Source organism: Penicillium samsonianum (assembly GCF_028829775.1).
Source record: "Penicillium samsonianum strain IBT 33392 chromosome Unknown utg000006l_segment0_segment0, whole genome shotgun sequence".
NCBI lineage: Eukaryota > Fungi > Ascomycota > Eurotiomycetes > Eurotiales > Aspergillaceae > Penicillium > Penicillium samsonianum.
In genome coordinates this window covers 2,085,122-2,104,149 of record NW_026643264.1, presented here as the reverse complement: position 1 = coordinate 2,104,149, position 19,028 = coordinate 2,085,122, and the positions used below count along the sequence as shown (strand labels likewise).

General features: G+C 45.4%; 6 protein-coding genes across 6 annotated transcripts; 2 read left to right on the top strand and 4 right to left on the bottom strand.

Moving 5' to 3' along the window:
* Positions 1-3,580: 3,580 nt before the first annotated feature.
* N7471_010797 (uncharacterized protein) lies at positions 3,581-3,763 on the top strand (the record flags this gene model as incomplete). The annotated part of the gene is made up of 1 exon (XM_057283516.1): positions 3,581-3,763. The coding sequence occupies one exon, from the start codon at positions 3,581-3,583 to the stop codon at positions 3,761-3,763; it is 183 nt and encodes a 60-aa protein (XP_057132495.1).
* Positions 3,764-6,369: 2,606 nt separating this feature from the next.
* On the bottom strand, positions 6,370-6,913 carry N7471_010796 (uncharacterized protein; the record flags this gene model as incomplete). Its single annotated transcript, XM_057283515.1, has 4 exons — positions 6,370-6,468; positions 6,581-6,694; positions 6,744-6,823; positions 6,868-6,913. 4 exons carry the CDS (start codon positions 6,911-6,913, stop codon positions 6,370-6,372), a joined length of 339 nt encoding a protein of 112 aa, XP_057132494.1.
* A 1,458-nt stretch (positions 6,914-8,371) lies between these two features.
* On the top strand, positions 8,372-8,917 carry N7471_010795 (uncharacterized protein; the record flags this gene model as incomplete). Its single annotated transcript, XM_057283514.1, has 3 exons — positions 8,372-8,429; positions 8,477-8,755; positions 8,889-8,917. The coding sequence occupies 3 exons, from the start codon at positions 8,372-8,374 to the stop codon at positions 8,915-8,917; spliced, it is 366 nt and encodes a 121-aa protein (XP_057132493.1).
* A 4,646-nt stretch (positions 8,918-13,563) lies between these two features.
* N7471_010794 (uncharacterized protein) lies at positions 13,564-15,606 on the bottom strand (the record flags this gene model as incomplete). The annotated part of the gene is made up of 1 exon (XM_057283513.1): positions 13,564-15,606. The coding sequence occupies one exon, from the start codon at positions 15,604-15,606 to the stop codon at positions 13,564-13,566; it is 2,043 nt and encodes a 680-aa protein (XP_057132492.1).
* A 36-nt stretch (positions 15,607-15,642) lies between these two features.
* N7471_010793 (uncharacterized protein) lies at positions 15,643-16,710 on the bottom strand (the record flags this gene model as incomplete). Its single annotated transcript, XM_057283512.1, has 2 exons — positions 15,643-16,361; positions 16,410-16,710. The coding sequence occupies 2 exons, from the start codon at positions 16,708-16,710 to the stop codon at positions 15,643-15,645; spliced, it is 1,020 nt and encodes a 339-aa protein (XP_057132491.1).
* A 1,274-nt stretch (positions 16,711-17,984) lies between these two features.
* Positions 17,985-18,527, bottom strand: N7471_010792 (uncharacterized protein; the record flags this gene model as incomplete). Its single annotated transcript, XM_057283511.1, has 1 exon — positions 17,985-18,527. One exon carries the CDS (start codon positions 18,525-18,527, stop codon positions 17,985-17,987), a length of 543 nt encoding a protein of 180 aa, XP_057132490.1.
* Between the last annotated feature and the right edge of the window lie 501 nt (positions 18,528-19,028).

Here is a 19,028-nt window from a genome sequence, read left to right as displayed (position 1 = left end):
TACCACTAACGTATTTCACTACCGAGCCGCCACCACCACCGAGCCGACACCTCACCCAAAACGCGTCCAGGAATTAGTACTTAGTCAATTCAACCACCCACCGTGCCCCCAATTCACTCCCGAAGCTCTGAAAATTCAAAAGAGGAAGAGGGCAGGATCTTATTAGCTATCTAGGCTATTATGAAGCAAGAAATTCGTACTAACAAGAAATTCGTACTATTGCTGCTGCCGCCCGCACTTTCAGTATACCCGTTCCACCTCACGCGATCGTCTTAACGGCCATGCCGAACGAAGCACTATGCGCGCAAATCCACATAAATTGACAGAAACCGAGGAGGAGAATCGCTTCAGACATAGATTCTCTCCATGGATTCTCGTGGAGTAGCCCCCCGGCCGTCTATGGTACGAGAAATGGGGAATCTTCTCCTTATAGAGCGCGGAACTACCCCGGTTATTTTCGGTCGGCGAAAATTGGGTTACGAAATTTGTTAAACGGCGTCCTCTTCTCTCCTGCCGATTCTCGAAACGGTATAAAGAGCGTGCGATATGCGAAGACCTAAAGCTATTACGGAGTGGTTTAATCTTGTTCTATTTTAGGCTTAGCTTTTATGCTTACTACTAACAGGCCCTCACATTGCCTATCAGAATTACGAGACCCTCGCAAATTTCTTCTATGGATATTTTTCTTTCTCCGATTGTAGATAGAGTAAACTCAATTGACTTCCCCCTCACCTAAAACAAAAAGAGTAGAATGATGAATTGTCTCAATGGTCGGGCAGTTAACAATATTGGTGGTACTTCTATCCCATGGGGGTGGGACAAGTTACCGTAACTCGGATTAGGGCTTTCGAGTTAACTACGGCGGGTCAACGCCCACATGAGTTAACTTTCAGACGCCCACTTGTTTTTGCTACAGGCCTCGGATAATACTAAGATTTTTAAGGAGTTCTATTCCTGGTAGTGGATTTTATAAGGTTTCAATTTCGAGCCAAAATAGGTTATGTTGATAGAGGTGTGCGCGATTGAAATCTGGGAATTATTTTGATGATGGCTTAGGACTTGGCCTGCGACCGTAGCTTCGCAACTCCAACTGTTTCTAATCATATCAGAAAGTGTTATGTTACAAGTCAGGTCTATAAGTAGAGCAAGGATGTAGAGTAAGAGAGTACTCCATTCAAAATACTAAAGACCGGGAAGAAAGAGAAGCAAGATTTGGCGAGCTCTAGAGAAAGCTAATCAACCAAAGATCAATGCAAAAAAATACAAACCCCGACCGGTAAAGAAAGCAAACTAATCAATGACATAATCGTGACTAAGCATTCACCTACACCCGTCCCGCGTGTAGGTGAGCCAATGCCTAAACACAAAAACTTCATGCGTTCAATTTCAGACCTATTTTTCAGCCACCATACTATCTATATTTACATATTTAAAGACCTCATCTTCTACATCGAGATAATCTCTACCTCCTGATGCCTCTTCTTTTTCTTTGAGAGCTTGGTTGGCCCGAAGCCAGTAGTCTCGAATCCTTGCGTGCGCACTCTCATTCCCAATGTCCAATTTTGTTTCCTTCGTACAGCGTCGATGAACCCTCGAATTGCCTGCAATTGACGATAATGGGGACTTAGAAGCACTCTTTATAATACGCTTTGATCTTTTGACAGGAATTTTATGGCTTTGCATCTTTGTAATCGTCTGCTTTGCAAGGGCTAGGTCTTGGATAGCCTGCTTGCCGCCACGAATTGCACGGTTTATATGCTTTTGAACCTTCGGAAGGTCTGGTTCGTCGTTTTCGAATATCGTTTGAAGCTTATTCTCAATTTTTGAGAACCTTTGATCCGAGTTCGGCGGCGAATTCGTGATTGAGCTAGGAATTTCCGCCTCTGGCGAAGGTGTATGACCATAGATCTCAAGCACTGGTTCATCTTCCCAGCTAGGATCAATTTGATCACAGACAATATGTGGATTCCAAGGCCAAATACCAGTATCATAGAATGACGATTTAATAGTTCGTGATTTGAATGTGTCTTTGCGAACAGTTTTAATCAACCGAAGAAAATGCCGTTTATCATCAACATCTCCACCCCATCGGACGATCTCATTATTCTTCTTTCGGAATTTCTGTTTGAGGACCGAGAATGGCTTGCCATCGAGAGGCTGGCATCGATGTGTTAATTTCGGTATAAACCACCAAGGTATGATATTAAGGGATTGGCAAAGGTATTCGAATTCCGGGGTTCCGTGAGAACCATGGTTATCCATAACCAAAACCCTAGGTCTACCTTTGGTAACTCGCTTTTTGGTGGTATAATGGAAATCCAATAGCCATTGAATCGCAGTTTTATCGTCCGTCCAGCCTTTAGCAGTTGGTTTAATGACCCTATACCAATCTTCCATTTGTTCAGAACCACACATTAAAAACCAGGGATGCATAACCCAGCCATCGGCCGAAATGCATTCATTACCAGTGATATTCTGGCCTATTCCACCGGTCGCAATCGTCTCATTTTCACGGGTAGAAGCGACGTTTTCCTTAGTTCCAACGCCTAGCTGAAAGCCAGTTTCATCCCAGTTATAGAGTTCGTGGGCCTGAATTTTATTCTTTTTAAGGAATTGGCCAAAGACCTTATACCAATGAACCAATTCACCATGTAATTCGGCCTCGATTCTCGCTTTTTCCATAGGCTTTTGCGTACGGAGAGTGATATGCGGTGGTAGGCGCGCGATGAATTGGTAGCCGTACATTTTACTAACCTGCCGGTCGGAACCGCAGTGCTGTAAAATGCGATTTGCAGCGCCCTCAATGTCTAAAGCAGTCGGTGGTGTATATACTGAATTAAGCAGCTCAATCCAGCTAATCAGGGATCTCTCTTGCGACTGATTTAGTGCTTTGTTGGTGGCTGTACGGCCATTTTTACTAGGCGTGCCGTTACTTCGATTCCGAAGCTTCCACTTTGAGACGCCAAAATGAGAGGCTGCGGCCTGAATACTCTTGAATTGGCCTGATTTATAGGCTTCAACGGCATTTGAGAGAAGAATCTCTTCTTTTTCGGACGAAATTGGCATAGTTTTGGTGGTAAAAAGTAAGGACAAAAATTGAAGGTTGAAGTTTTTGTGTTTAGGCATTGGTTTGTGTTTAGGCATTGGCTCACCTACACGCGGGACGGGTGTAGGTGAATGCTTAGTCACGATTATTATTTTAAAGCCTGTTACTGCATAGCAAAAGGAGAGCACTCAAAGCAACACACGACACGAGTCGCTGTCGGAACAAGAATCTTCGATGAACGCGCCACGACAATTTAGAGAATGACCAGCTGCAACAACTTATGCCACAAAGTGTCAAAATGCTCAGATCGAATACAACTTATCAGCGCAGCGGCAGCGTTATTGGTCAATATTCTTGGTCTCTGGTTTCGTTTCATTCTCGTTGTCGTCGACTCGGTAAACTGAACCTCCACCTCAATATCTTCAAGATCGCTTCATCGCTCATGTCGTATTCTCCATTTGTGACAAGTATATTCAGGATTCTCATTGACTGGCATGATTTTACGCGACGCTGTAAATGTGGAGAATGGAAAGGATGGGACCAGAGTTGACCCCTATGATTAAGAAGCAACCACTTCACCAACTACACGTGGTTTCGCTCAACAGCAGCGTTGAGTGGAACGCGACAGTGCAGGCCGAGAGCCATATTCGGAGGTGCTTGGTGTTTAAGCAACAACCGGGCGACATGAAGGTCCGTACTAGACGTCGCAACGTATAATGGGCACGACGATGAAATTCGTCGGGGACATCTACCTGGGCGCCAATCTGTACAGTGGAATTCGAAATCAGTTTTAACTCCACACTCTTGCGATTTAATTCCCGGGCCCCAAGTGGGGACAAGCCAATCTAATTTTAGCTCTTCCGCCAGTCATCCATGTAAGGCTGTATTGTATTCACTAGTAACCACAACGAGGGGTTGTTATAGTACCGTAATTCCTCGTAGAAACCGATGGAACCATAGTGTAAACAGATCAAACAAAGAGACAGTCCTAATAATCTGGCAAGACGCTTCTTCCATGCCCTATTATCTTAATTGTCACGCGCAGCTTTCATCCACACTCGTTTGCCTTCAAATAAAGATTGTAGTGATCCTATAGAGAACTTATCCTGGTGGGCAACTTGTTTCTTTATAGCTAGGGCTTTTGACAAGAACCATCCAAGGACCGCCATCGTGCAGGATAGATCAAATCAGTTTCAACACTTGCAGAGATTCTTTCTCCAACTTCATTGAAAACATACTACGTAGTGCTCAACTGGCGCAAATATTTTTCAAGATACTGTAAGGCTTTGTAATAATAGTTCACATGGCGCTGAAAAAATCGTAATTTACAAGAAGCTTACTAAGTCAACACGCAGCAAAAGGCCCCTCATCACTTTTCATTTTTTCGCACCTATTCTCCAACCACAAAGCACTTCTCTCCAAGCCAACAAATGGTCGACATGGCTCTGCCTACAATACCTTTCACTAGGCTATGTGACGAGAACTGCTGCTCAGCTCACAACGACCACACACGAGATCATCTCCCCGTTGTATTGATGCGGGCAACACAACGGAAACGCGAGTGGTTTAATTCCACCGAATCATGGCCCCGATTCGGATGGCAATATCTGGCCTCGATATCGAGGTCGTCGTGAAATCGAAGGCTGGGAGGTTGACTGTCATGGGGAAATGCAATCTTATCGCCCAACGCAGTTCTCCTCATTTACGACTTGGATGGGTCTGTCATCCCGAATACGTGCATGGAAGACGAAAGGTGTACGAAACATTCGAGTTCATCTTATCCTTACGCATCTGCTTCCTTCGCATTCGGAAGTATATACAGTCACTGCCCTTAAGAAGCATTTTAAACTCAAGCAGCAGCCTTACTTTAAGGAAGAATATCTCATCCGTGGCCCTATATCTTCCGACGCTATTGTTTCTTCATATTCTGGAGATGGTGAAGATGTCCTTTTACCAATCCCCTTATTCGGATTTCGATGTGCTTTTCCACCTATCGATTTGAAAGAATGCCTTGTTACCCTACCTGCCGGTTTCTTACTTGGTGCCTCGGAAACAAACATGGAACTAGTCACTCGTCGACTAGCACGGGAATGTGGCAGCGACATTCCCTGCCGAGTTATATTGGATGCATTTACAAGAGGGCATTTTTTCACGGTTGCTGACCTATGGAGAATCACCTAATCATCAGTCAATCGATACATTGGCAGTTTTAGTATGGTGATTAAGAGTCTCGAGAGTTGTTTGTTGCTCGTTCACGACAAGCCTTTATATCCAGCCGTATATGCCTTGGGCTGTGTCTGCCCTTCTGAAACAGAATGACAGCATATATTAGTATACAAAACAAAAATTTGGTGTACATAATTCCGCACCTCGGCTTACTCCTTGGTGTTTCCAAATTAGGATAGCAGGAGTTTTGGTTCAGCTTGTTTATTCAATCATCAGTGGCTTCACAGTCCTTTTCTATCCTACTGTACTCGAGCTGAGGGTGCTCTTCCAAATTCCCTTAGGTTTGTGCGAATATCCATAATCGTAACCAGGCTGCATTCAGCTTCTTCGGCCATTTAAGTGGTAGGTGACTGGCTATCATATCGCGGACGGGGTGATGTTCGGATGGGAGAAGTCTCGAGACCATTTTGTGAGATCTAACGTGACATTGATGAGAGATGGATGGGTGAAGATGCCTCCTGCTTGGGGTGGATAGCATCACCGGTGTATGGCATTTTCGAGTAAATTACACAGGACAGGGTCCCAACAGCGTCATGTAAAATGCCCTGAAACGAACGAAGTGAGAGAAAGGGAATAGTCAACACGGATGTACGTGCGCGCGAGACTGTGCAATAAGAGGTGGCTAAACTATATATGGATTGTTTTGCCACGCACGTTCATCATTCGCTCTGCTGTCCACCGGTACCTGCATTATCATCGCTTTCTTCGGACTAGATCGTCTTGGCTTAGGGTTGTAGGGTTTTGTCTGCATATTTCTGCACGTTAACCTGCTATGATTGCTTCGTCATCTGCTTGTTGTCCCTCGATTTATTGCAACGCTATGCCGTTTATCACCACAATCATTTCCTCATAGTACGTTGTCTCTCCAGTTTAAATGCCTCTCGTGTTTATCACGTCGTTCTAAAATGTCATCTAATCGGCCTTGTTATTTGACCGCCAAATGCGTCTATCTACAATTATCCAACCGCAGCGCCACTTTACGCCTCTGCCTCGGTGGTACACCCTTTCGATCGGAAGTCCGCGCCAATAATTATGATTGATAGAAATAAATTCTCTCTTGATTTTCGCAGCGTAGGCCCACCCCCCCCTCCCCAACTCTAAATCGGATTCTTTTCTAGAGGTGGCAGATGAATATTCTTTCCATCACCCTTGCTGATTTCTATGGTTTCCAAATCAATATCGTGTAGTAGGCGTATCTAAAGTGGAATCACGATTTATCTGTTAGCCTATATGCACTCTCTTCTATAGTGTTAAACGGGCATTGTTATACAGAGGATGGTGGTAATCAGCCAGGAAATCTCGACTTACATTAATAGCATATTGACCATATCTGAACTTTGGATTCACCGACTTGTTATAAACATTGGCACCACAGATTCCGCAAAAGAATATCTGTATGGTATGCGAGCCGAACCGATATTCCTATATTATATTGGTCATTGATCTTTGCAATTGCGTAGGTGATTCAAACCTTAAGAAATTTTGTCCCTTCCTGAATTTCCATATCATCCACGAACGCAAGCAGACTGCCTGAAATGTGACAATAGCTACCTAGAACGGCTTTTTAGTCTGGGCAGTCAATCGCAATATAGTACCAGTTCGCAGGGCAGGTAATATAAGCTTGTAGGGGGCATTATGCATATGCGTACATACAATTGCACGAGACTACTTTCAATTGCGACAGTGAAGACGGTAGTTTTGCAGAGAAACACACAGCTTTACAATGGCAATTCCCCCCGTAAAAGACTTCCGTAGAATGGTCCATAGAATCCTGTGTCTCAGGATATTTAGAGGTAGGCATTGCCTAAATGTCAATTTCTGTGAGGCAGGTCTCTTTTTGCCGTACTTGAATTGTACTGGAGCAAGATCAGATTTGAGAGCTGGGTGTTAGAAGTGCGCCAGAAGAGAATTGAATGATTGTGAAGCAATTGACTTGATCAAAGCCATGATTGAGAACCCAATTATGTATAAGCTGTGGAGCCAACATTGTTGGGAAGTGCTATTCACCATTCACCACCTGTTGAGACTGAACGGGACTCGGCTTGATTAATAAACCGACTTGGTGTTAGATAACCAGATAACTACGGCAAAGGCTTGACTTGAAAGGCTGGTCAAGTAGTAGTTACATAATCAAGTAAAATGATGAGTGATCACCCCGAGCCGAGGTTATCAGTCAATCTTTATTAGCGTGCATCAACTGAACTCTTCTCTTACATGTACTTTCCTGTCTCTTGTTTTTGATCGTTTCAGGGCCGATGCGCGCGACGCGCGCGTCTTCCAGTACAATATCTATTCTTAGAAAAATCAGGTATCGAAGGCTATACCAAATACATATTAGCGTGTAGCAATTTAGGGTTCGCGAATCAAGTCGCAAGAGTTTGGAGTTAAAACTGATTTCGAATTTCACTGTAGAATAAATTGAATAATACTGTCGTCTGGGCCGGTTGATCTTGCGTTGATCGTGATAATTAAAGGATTGATGTAACCTCGAAATTTAATCGTCGCAAATTTCTGGGCCATCGAATCATGACCGCCAAAAAACGCATTCTCATCGGATTGTTCTGCGTAGCGTGCATAGTCATCGAACCTCCTGGTATGCTGAGATACGTTAGGAATCAGTTGTATGAGGTCTAGGCTTCCTAAGTGAATTGCATACAGCAGCGCCATCAGACATCCTTGATTCGACAACACCCGGCGGAGCTGGTGGTACAACCCGCGTGTAGGAAACACGACCAAGAGATGGTAAAGATCGTAGACATCCAAGCTTAGCGTTATGGGATGAAAAATTTCCAGGGGTAGCTTCTCAAGATGGCCTATGTTCACTTGAAAATCGCATCAAAGAGAAGAATAAAGCAATGCTAAGTATATGCGTTCCCGGTCGATAAATGTAGAATTCTTTCGGGAGTTGCCTACAGTGTGGTCCCTAGTTCCTGGGAACCGGATGGGGCAGGCGTGGTTTATTTTTAGAGCTGTAACTACACATGAGTAGGTAGTTAACTACAGAAAGCTAGCGTAGTTACGTGACGCAAGTATATAAGGGGAAGAGCCCCCAGAATTGAACATTCTTCTACATAAAATTTTGAATAGTTTATTCTAGTCATGAGTGAAGCATTTCAAGTTTTCAAACGCCTGTTGGCCAAAGGTAAAGGACGGTTTGGTACGTATGTGTTTTGATTTGGTGCGTTGACAATGCTAATGAATTAGATGCCGATAGTGCTAAGAGGTACCGGCAGTATTATAATGGTTTGACGGATGCAGAGAAGGAAAATGATCATGAGGTATCTGTGAATGCCTACTTGAAGTCGGGCATGGCACCCAAGTCTGTTCGCTATGCGGAAGTTTTTCGAAGAACGTTTGGTGACCTTCGTGCATATGAAGAGGCAGTGGCTGATGGCACGTTGTCGGGAGAGGCGGAAAGAATTCGGGGCGAGATGGTATTCACTCATTTAGCAGAGGTCATGAATGAAATTGAAAAGAAAACAGGTCTGTATGGATGGATACATGGATTGATCATCTTTGCTAATCTGTATAGAATATCGGTATCGCTATTGTTGAAGTTGTATGTTATTTTATTCACTCGAGAAGTACTGGTGTATGTCCATATTTAGCTCTATAGTGTGCATCATCGTGGATAAAGAGCTTTAAGTGACTTATATGTGAGAGTTCTTTGTCGATTACTCATTCTATTTCTATGAAAACGTGGTTTCCGCAATGTCAAGTTTTCTTGGATCTCTTGGGGTCCCAGAATTTGGGTCGGATTCAACGGATGGTCGTTCCTTGGGGGCGGTGTCGGTATATCTCATACACGCAGGATTGGTCCTATGAGAGATATTGGCTTTCAGTCAGTCCATACTATGTTCACATTGGATGGTGTGAAGTGCTGTCCAAAAAGTAGGTGCTAAGTTCGGATATATACAGCAGTAGTAGTAGTAGTAGTAGTAGTAGTAGTAGTAGTAGTATCATTTACACAGACCCCTCGTCAAAGTTTAAGCCGTGGATTGAGGTACAAGTGTGATAATAATTGAAGCCATGAAGGAACTAGCTATTGTACCTACAGTAGCACGTCATGCTACTGCCTAGTGAAGTGGCTGCCATGTTGGCGTGGGTCGGATTGTGAAATAGGGATCCGAAAAGATCCGAAAGGAATATGAATATGAATAAGCTCTTTATTCATATTCGCAATATTCATGAATATATGATTAATTCATAATTACTCATATAATAAGATACCATACATTACATTACCATTCGTTTCATTACATCCGAATACATCAATCATGCTCAGACACACTGTTCCAAGATTCTTTACAGTCACTCCCAGGATGGTATGTATGAGCGAAGTCTCTGGTATATGACGTGAGTGATTAGACCTCACGTTTGCCTCCCTAATCTTACACGGGTTAACTGTCCCCACGTGGAGTTTGGTGGTGATCGATGGCCCGCCTACAGCGGTATTCAGAAGTGTTTTTTGGTGTTGATTTCCATACTTTATTATAAAGCATTTAAGTTCGTGGACTCTATCCCTGCTGCAGGCCGCAGGCTGAGAATCGCGATTACATTACGTAGACTTCGATTTCCATGGTAATTTCAGAATGGGAGTATCGGTTTAAACTTACAGCATTAGTGGTTTTCTATTATGTTGCCTCAGAGTTTGTCCCTTAAATTAAGCCCATGGTACTTTATGTGACTGAGCTGGAGGCTCTGTTACGACAAATATTACAATGAAATGTTACGAGCAGTACCGTACTGAAATCTGGCGTTACAGACATACTTTTAATTCGAAGTCCAAAATTGGCTGTGTCGATCAACCACGGCTCATGTACCTGGCCACTCCGCATCGCTAGTTTATCTCACCTTTCCAATGATACTGACCTTCTTTTATCATCCCGCTGACTGGCTTGAAAGCTCAGGTCTAAACCTTTCCCATTTCCACTTACCCTTCCATAACATTGGGACTGATATTCGGAGTCCGCTGTGAAACCGGTTGCTTCTTTGTGATCGCAGCCCTCCTGCAGAAGGATGACGCCTCTCGAGACTTGCAATGAGCCTCGGTGGTCGCCTCTTGTGCAAATCAGTTGCCTGGCAGTATTCTTAGCCCATACGCCAAAAGCATTATCAGAATATCCGACCATCAAGTCGTCAAATGGCGCACGGATGTGAGCAAAGAAGAATTCGAAAATCAGAGACTAGCATATGAACTTGTGGACTGCCGCAAAGTTCGTATCCCACGCGTGTGTGATTTCTTTTGTGATGAGCGAGGTTCATAACGTTCCCGGATCACTTCATGGAAGTGCTTGTCGCGGTCTTCTTTCCCTGGACCCGAGGAACTGGTTTTCAACAGTCTTGGCGGAATGGAGAAGTGGTTCAATAGCCGGCTTTTCGCACATAATCCGAAATTGACTTTACGGGGCCATGAACTCGTGCTTTGTCATTTGGATATAGCACCTCTGGAACATCTTGTGGCAAGAAGATGGGTCACTGTGCCTTATTGATTGGGCATCCATCTGCCGGCTTCTACCCAAGGCTGTTTGAGTTCTGCGTGCAGTGGACTTTTGATGGAAAAGACGGCAACTTCAACGCCCTTCTTTTGAAATTGATGAACCCTCTTTTGGATCCAGAGATGGCGCAGAAAGAGCCCATTCTGTGTGCTTGGATAAATATCCAAAAATATCTATTATGAGTGCAGCGGACCCCGGCTATCTATTCCTTAAGACGTATCTGCTGGAAAGCCAAAACAATCATCAACAACATGCCAATAGTCTCAGAATATTCGGAGGATTCTAAACCGGAGCCCGCTCGTCCATTGCCAGAATATCCACCGTATTGGTGTGAACATGCTCAACATGAATACTTTAGACTGGCAAGACCTGCTTATGTTGCTCCTTCAAGCTCGGCTGTGGAAGGTAGGAAACAAAGCAGGTTTATTTAGACGCAATAATCTCTCCGCGTAATACGCCTTCTGAAGCTACCTAGTATCGAAGCCTTTGCAGACGGATAGTTGTGAATGAAATCATTTTTGAAGGAATATTTGGTTGAATCGCAGCTCTCAAAGTCTTTAGTAGAGACACTGCGTTGTTATTTCGCTATTCGTACCGAAGATATTATAAGAGACCTAGGATTTGTAGCAGATTGCCTCAATCGACGCTTTCAATCGCTACTTGCTGAACGTCGTCAATTCAGGAGCCTATGAACATTTTGAAAATGAAATTTCTATGTTGTTATTTGAACGGACAATGAATGATTATGATGCCGATACATGGCAAGGGAAATTCTTGAATAGGGTTTATTAGGATCCTAATGAGTGAGAAGGCCTAGATTAGGTTCCCCACATTGTAGAATGTGGGGAATAGGAAATAGAAGGGTTGGCTATCAGGTCCCATTTGACGAGGTCTCCGACTATTAATTATCACTCTACAAGATTGTATACAGTACAATCGTTCCTGGTTGCGGGTTTTCCCTATTTCCTAGTCAGAGAACTTATGGATCCAGTGAGGTTCGGTATAGTATGTGTGTGTGTATAGTTCATTAACGCTGACCTCTCGTCGAAGTTGATTTAACCACTAGACCAAAATACGAATCCGTACCCAGCCTAGTGGGTTGTGGTTTAGAATCCAACTCTCCCCCGTAAACCATAAACGCTTGGCTGGGGGCGCGTATGAAAGCTCTGCTGCCTGGCTGTGCGGCCAATCCTAGGCCGTCTTCTGGTGGCTCTGGGTGCTCAAGAACGCAAGCTGTGAGGATCGAACCTATACGCTCAGAGGTCGCGCAATCCGGGCTCATAACCAGTTGATTTAACCACTAGACCAAAATACGAATCCGTACCCAGCCTAGTGGGTTGTGGTTTAGAATCCAACTGTCGAAACGATATACAGTCTACCGCTACTATATATACGTTCCTATGTACATAGGGCCATGTAGCTCTTCCTAAGCGAACTTAGAGCCTCGCCGTGGCCTCTGTGCCGTCGTTATATTAGGCTGCCCTTATGGGGCGCGGCTTTGAGACCGTTGCGATGCTTCAGGAAACCCCAAAACGGCCTCCACCGTCTTGGACCGCCATGCACCGTCAATATTACCTCTTCCTTCCTTACCAGGTCCTCTCAACGGAGTCGGGATGCTGTTAAACGCGTCGCCAGCCTTTCCTCGGAGCTTTCTTCTTAATATTCCCAGTCTTAGACGACCCAACAACACGTGGTGGACGCTTTCCTGTTCGCCACAGGCGCACAGGCCGTTATCTCGGAATCGGAATGCCTTGGCGTATGTTGACAACCAGCTGTGTCCAGTTTGTAGCTGTATTAGCAAGTACGCTCGGTTTCTAGGCAGACGTCCATAGAGCCGTCTGGTATACTTTGCCGGCAGTGTGTTGTCGATCAGGCGGAGATGAGCGTCGGTGGCTGACTCGCTCCATTCCTTCTTCCATTGGGTGTGGATCCCTTGCCTAATGTGTGCTCTCTCGCGTGACAGCAAAAAGCAAAACGGGTGTGTTTGTCCCAGTATGGCTGCATCTTGGCCTACCAAGTCGGCAGCGTCGTTCCCGGGTATTTTGCAATGTCCGGTATCCACTGTAGTCGAATCGACGTGCAGTGTGTCTTGGTGTTCCTGGCTGCTTGTAAAATGACATGGATGATCTGTCGTCCCGACTTGTTCCCGGGGCTCCAGGAAGCTTCACAAGAGCTCCTCTGGAGCTGCCAGTTTTGACTGGATGACAGCCATGGCGCTTCCAAAGGTCGGAATTCCACCAGGTCCCCTGAGACCGAATACCAGTGCGCATAGCATTCCACAAACTCATCCGGAAAAACTCCAGCAAAAAGTCTAGACGGAACCAGCTGCCAGACTTGCTCCCCACCCTTCACCGCTTTGACTGACATGTCGGAATCAGTGGACTCTGGCACGGTCTCTTTTCCGAGGTGTACCGTGTAGCCCGAATACTGCTTTTGACACGAAAATTGCATCCCCGGTGTGTTGCTGGGCATTACGTCCAATTGAGATTTCCCGAATAAGCTGCGATATGTTGGATGAGATTCATACTCAGAAGGCAAACGTGCAAGCGGGAGGCCATCCACAAGGAGCTCTCCAGTCAAGAGGTTGTAGTGCAACAACATGTCTTCGCTAGACCCGGACTGGCCGGCAAACCGAGTAAACAACCAATATGTCACGTCGTTTGACACCCTGGACCACTTAGAGGTCTTGTCATAGGCTGCCCAGGCTGCGTCGATGGCCAGGTCTAGTCCTGGGTTCTTGCATTCAACGATACGCTCTGCGAGAATAACATGGCTGCGATGACACAGAACTTGCTACCGATGGTACAGAATTTGAAGCAATGAACCTGATTCTGTTGTTAGAGAGTTCCTCCCGTTCCAAATGACTGAACAGCACTGCAGAAAGATCGAAACATCTGCCGAGATGGCGAACATAGGGGCAATGGTTTCTGCGTTGAATGTCTCTGTGCAGACCAAAGCGATATGAACGCTCTTTGCAATTAAATTGGTTTTGTGTGTATCATCAATAGTCTCACTAGCTTTTGTTCTGACAAGATTGACCCAGTGGAAAGCAGATCGGCGGAGGTTGTTTAGACACTGAAGGCACATCGCACAGACTTTCTGAGAAGGAGGCAAAGACAAAATCCTCAAAACCAGCCGAATGAGACTTTTGATCCCATGTATGGTCTCCCAATTTTGCTGGATCCTCTCCATTGTCTCTTCAATTCGCGAGAGTACCTCGACTGTGAATACCTCGTCGCACAAAATCGCATGTCCTTGTCTCAATGTCGTGCCTGTTTTGGATGGGCCCGCTTGATTGATTATCTGGAGCACAAAGATTGTGGTTTCGATTTTTTTCATGTCCACCGATGGCATTGATAGTTCCAGCAGGATATTTTGCCATTGGATCTCCAGTCCAAGGGGCATGGTTGCAAGGGCCTTGTATTCTTCCAGTGACATGTCAGCAGGGGCATCGCACTGTGTCGCAATGACAGTATTTGGTGACGGGCCATGTGGATTCATGGCAGGTCGAAACAGAAATTGCTGCAGCGCTGAACTGTGTGCCGGGAACCTATAGGTGTAGGAAGTCTCTGTTTGATGAGTCCAGTCAAAGCCGCTCACAAAACATCCGAGAACATTGTCAAAGTATTGGAAGTGAAGTCCATTGTTGAAGCAGACATCATTTTCCGTCACATTGAGAATTAACCTGTCGCGTCGATGAGTTCTCTCGTGAGGCTTATTCTGAGAAAGAAGACTAATCCGCTGGTTACGCCCGTGGTTGCTGAAGAACGGAGAGAGACCTCGATATGTGTGTGGACGATGCTCTGCTCTGGGCCGTTCTTCCACCGCGTACTTCATATTCAAACACCGATGCAGGAAAAACAGCGTGGTGTCACGCCAGCTTCCAAAGGGCTCGGGTACTCGAAGTTCGAAGACAGTGGCTTTGGCCCTTGAGCGATTGGTCGGCAGAGGCCACTCATGTATGCTGATTTCAATCGACTCGGCCTGCCTTTGATAACGTTCTCGAGGGCAATCACTGTGGTGGACTCTATCCCGAAGCCCAAGTCTCTTATCCACAATGATTTCGACAGATTCACATGGTGTCTTAGAAGATAATGCCATCAATTCCCGGTAACGTTGCTGCTTTTCCCAAAGCTCGACCTTTTTCTTCGTCCTCTCCTGAGTGGCATTTTCTTCGATGGCTGCAAGCAATTGCTGATGTTTGTGAGACTGCTCGAAGTATCGAACAGCGAAGCAGGAGGAAGTCCCGAATTCCTGGAAAATGTTCGGGCCATGGTAGCGAAGGCGAGCCTGACGTCGACTCAGATACTTTTCAGCACACGCCAGCCTCTCCATGTGCGATCGAAAAGGCAGCAAAAGTGATTGAAAGCAGTCAACTGGTATGCATGCGTCATAGTCTCTCAAGGTCTCATGTATGTGAATCGCCGATTTGTCGCAGGCAATCCACAGCTCTAAGAGGGTAAGGAGCATGACTGATGTGGCTTCCGGGTTGTCTGAATACGACGAAGACGCTTTCTCGAAGTATCGAGTCATCAAAGCACCGAGTTGACCACAGGCTGCCTCCTCGCCCTGGTGAATTTCCAGACATGCATTGAGATCCGAAGCAACCCAATCCTCAAAGGCAGCAAGGTTGTACGCTTGGTAATCAGAATCGTGTGAATCGAGGTGATTTGGAAGCTCTGTTCGTTGGTATTTGATCAACTTCGATTGCGGCTGGAAACTTTCTCTGCACGGGCGTTTGTTGCTTCGATTTTCTATGCTCTCGAGGTAGCGGTCAAGGCAGGGGAGCGCACATTGAATATCTTGACGGAAATTTAAATCACGCAGCAGTGGCATGTCGACACTGTGGCTATTTTTGCTCCTAATATGCGTCTACTGGCCTTGAACTGCGCTGCTTGTACGACTCAAGATTTCCTGAACTGAGGTGAACCAGGCAGGCACAACTGCCAAGTCAAGCTTCAGCAGTCTGCGAACGATCTTGGCATTCATAAGAAAGAGATTCTCGGAGGGTATTGCAATTGAAGCCCTGTCAACTATCGAGGTCATGAAGAATACCATGAATTGTTTGTACAGATCGTCCAAGCTCCCTTCTGTAGACAGTCTGCGAAACACTAGCTGCAGTGTCACGCGCACCAGGAGCCATAATGCAGATCGGCGCCACGGCGATTGGCAATCACGCCACATTACTTCCTCGCGAGTGTTCTTCTGAATCTGTACAGACGCGATGTCGGTGCATCGAGGACGAAGAGTCGACATGAGAAGCTCTGTCACCATTTTGGGATGCGTGGTGTCCCTGGTCTCATCGTGCTCCTGTCCAGCCTTCTTGACTCTTGGCTTGGTTCCAGCAACGGGCTGGTGACTCATTCTCGAAACCGTTTGCGCCATAAACGCTCGGAATCCGGGTTCCTCGAAAGTTGCCCTATTCATAACCATAGTCGGACCCGGGAAAGCACGGCGCAGCCGTCCCACTGTTATTGTAACGGCTTCATTGCGAGCTGACAACTCAAAAGATTCGATGTGTATCGCATCGTTATGCCAGTATAGGAGGATTCCTGCGTTTTGCTCGCGAACGTGAATTGGGAGGAATCCGCCTACGGCCTGGTTAGAAATGAGCACAATAATTTGCGTGCAATGCTTACCCCGAATAGGTAGCTCTGCCAGACTCATCTCGAGCTGCTTTTCATCAACGTCCCCATGAGGGCTGTATGCTTTTCTTAGGCGAGAAACCATCTCGGTGGCCTTACGTACGATAGTAGTATCTGCGGTCGGAACGTAATCGCTGAACCTGCGGAGAGCATCAACGACGCTCTCGAGGAGACGATGTTCTTGTTGCACATTGTAATCTTCTGCCTGGGGAACTTCTGGTGGGAGAAATATGTGGCGGAACAGGTACAGTGTCTCCTCTAACGTCATTGACTTGGATGCAACAGAATCTTCCATGACGAAAAGTTTGACAGAGGGACGAATGTAGTGGGAGTTTGATTTGGATTGCAGGGAACCAGTTTTGGGTCCAATTTTTGCTTAGTTGGGTTGCGAGGAGACTTCAGAGAGTGGCTAATGAACTTAGGAACGTCTTTAAATCAACAGGCTGGACCCCTTTATACAAACAGTATAACCTTAGACTTCCACAGAACAAGGTCTTTGCATGATGCTGTCTATCACAATCTGCACGAGCAGAAGATTGAAACACATACAATGTGAGGGGCGCTTATCGTTCCGTCTCAGCTCTCCTATAGGTGGAATTCATCACTCTGATAGAAGGGGCAAGCAAACCCCCTATGGAGACTTCCTTGACTCACTGCTATTATATCGACTATTGTCGATCTATGATAAAAAAATGTGATCATCCCCACAGTTTTCATTATATGTAAATTCAGCTTCAATTCAACGCTCATATGGCATTGGAAGTGTTCCATAAGGCTTCTACCAAAAGTTTCTCAAACTATGATCAGTCCATGAAGGCCCGCTTAAAATAGTGACTCCACGGCCCTTGAATTAAAAAAAAATCCTATCATTACTTCCTGGTTTGATCAAAAAGGAGCGAGACACAGCATGGGCAGGGCACATATTGCCACACAACCTTGGGTTTTCCACCGCAAGATATGACCCAATGAGATTCCCTTACATGATAATTTTCTTGCATCACGGGCCTCCTGCGTAGTGGATAATGAGCCTCCCGTATTAACAATAAATCAATCTCCACTTTTGAATAATCGAGCAGTCACCCACAAGCGCACCATAAGGTGCGAACTCACCAAGTTGTAGTACAATAGCTGATTGAATGTTTTTCCTAGATATTAGAGGGACTCGAACAGTGGTAAAATTGATCATGTGGTAGAGTACTAATAATTGCTTCCGTTTCAGTGACTTACGCACGCTTGTTTATGTCGAGACCAGGGGCCATGGAGGTTACACATGCTATACATTAAATTGCCATTATTACGTCATGATAACTGATAATTGAATGTCAAGTGCATATCAAGAAATCATAATGAGGCTACCCAAATGAGTCGACAAAGAGAAAATCAATAGAGGGCGAAAGCCAAGATGCAGGCTAACAGGTCTCACGCTAGCATAGGAAGATAGGGTTGGAAGTGGAACTATAGATCTGAAGATCAAGCATGGGACATTTTGGGAAGGAGGACTAGTTACACGGCATATGAATTCGAGAGTGAGCGAGTATAGTATTCAGCAAAGATGAGCATTGCTCATATTCAAAGAGTTTGATCTTTCAAAAGCTCTTGAAACTCCCGCAGCGATGATAAATACTGCTCTGTCTGCCTCTCCTCCTGCCAAACCCGCAGTCCTGTTCTTTTCTCCAAATAGCCCGGCCATTCCTTCGGAAAATACCCTCTAATTTCCAGTTTTTGTAAATTTGAAAATTTTCCCAGCGTTCGCGCAAAATCAGCATCCACAGCTGGAGCCCAGTGGTTGACAGTCGGTTCTGAATCAAGATATAACACCATTTCTTCGAGACATTCTGCTTCTGTGAACAGTTTTTCGAGAAGCTCGCGCCATCGCGGGCCATTGGGAGGATTGTTTGTTAGGAAATCTGGGTGAGGCCCCGGATTGTATACAGCATGAACAGAGATCCAAAGTCTGCGTAGGTTCCGAATGTTTGACGGCTTAATCATATTAAGCCAGTCTATACCAGTGTCGGGGTTGTGAATTTGGAACATGTTTTCGATATAGAATTCCGCTGGATTTTTCGAAAGGGTTGTTTGAGGATCGGTAATGTGGATTCCTGATTCAGACATGACGGATACAGGTAATCGAATGAAATGACGTTATGTCTGTGTAATAAGTGACGTGTGGGGAGTTTGGACTTTTGGAAAAGATTCTCATACAATGTTGAATTCTCGAAGCTTGACCATATTACGAACGCTCGAACAGCTTATCTATATATACTGAAATACGTATTCTCAACCTGACGATTCCAGTTTGAAACAACATGGATACTTACTTGTACACTTTACGTTGCAAGCCATATATGCAGGCTCGTATGCAAGTGTCCCAAATGTTCTCCGTATTTAATTTTCAAGTGTTTTGAAAGGTTTTTTTTGTAGATGCATGAATCTGCAATAAGGGCTTTCTGACTCATGGCACATGGCCTAGTCTGCCTCCCGCATGGCCTAGTCTGCCTCCCGCATAGCCTATTCTGCCTCCCGCATAGCCTATTCTGCCGCCTGCATAGCCTAGTCTGCCTCCCGCATGGTCCAGTCCGTCTCCTGCATCATCTGATCTGCCTCCCGCATGCC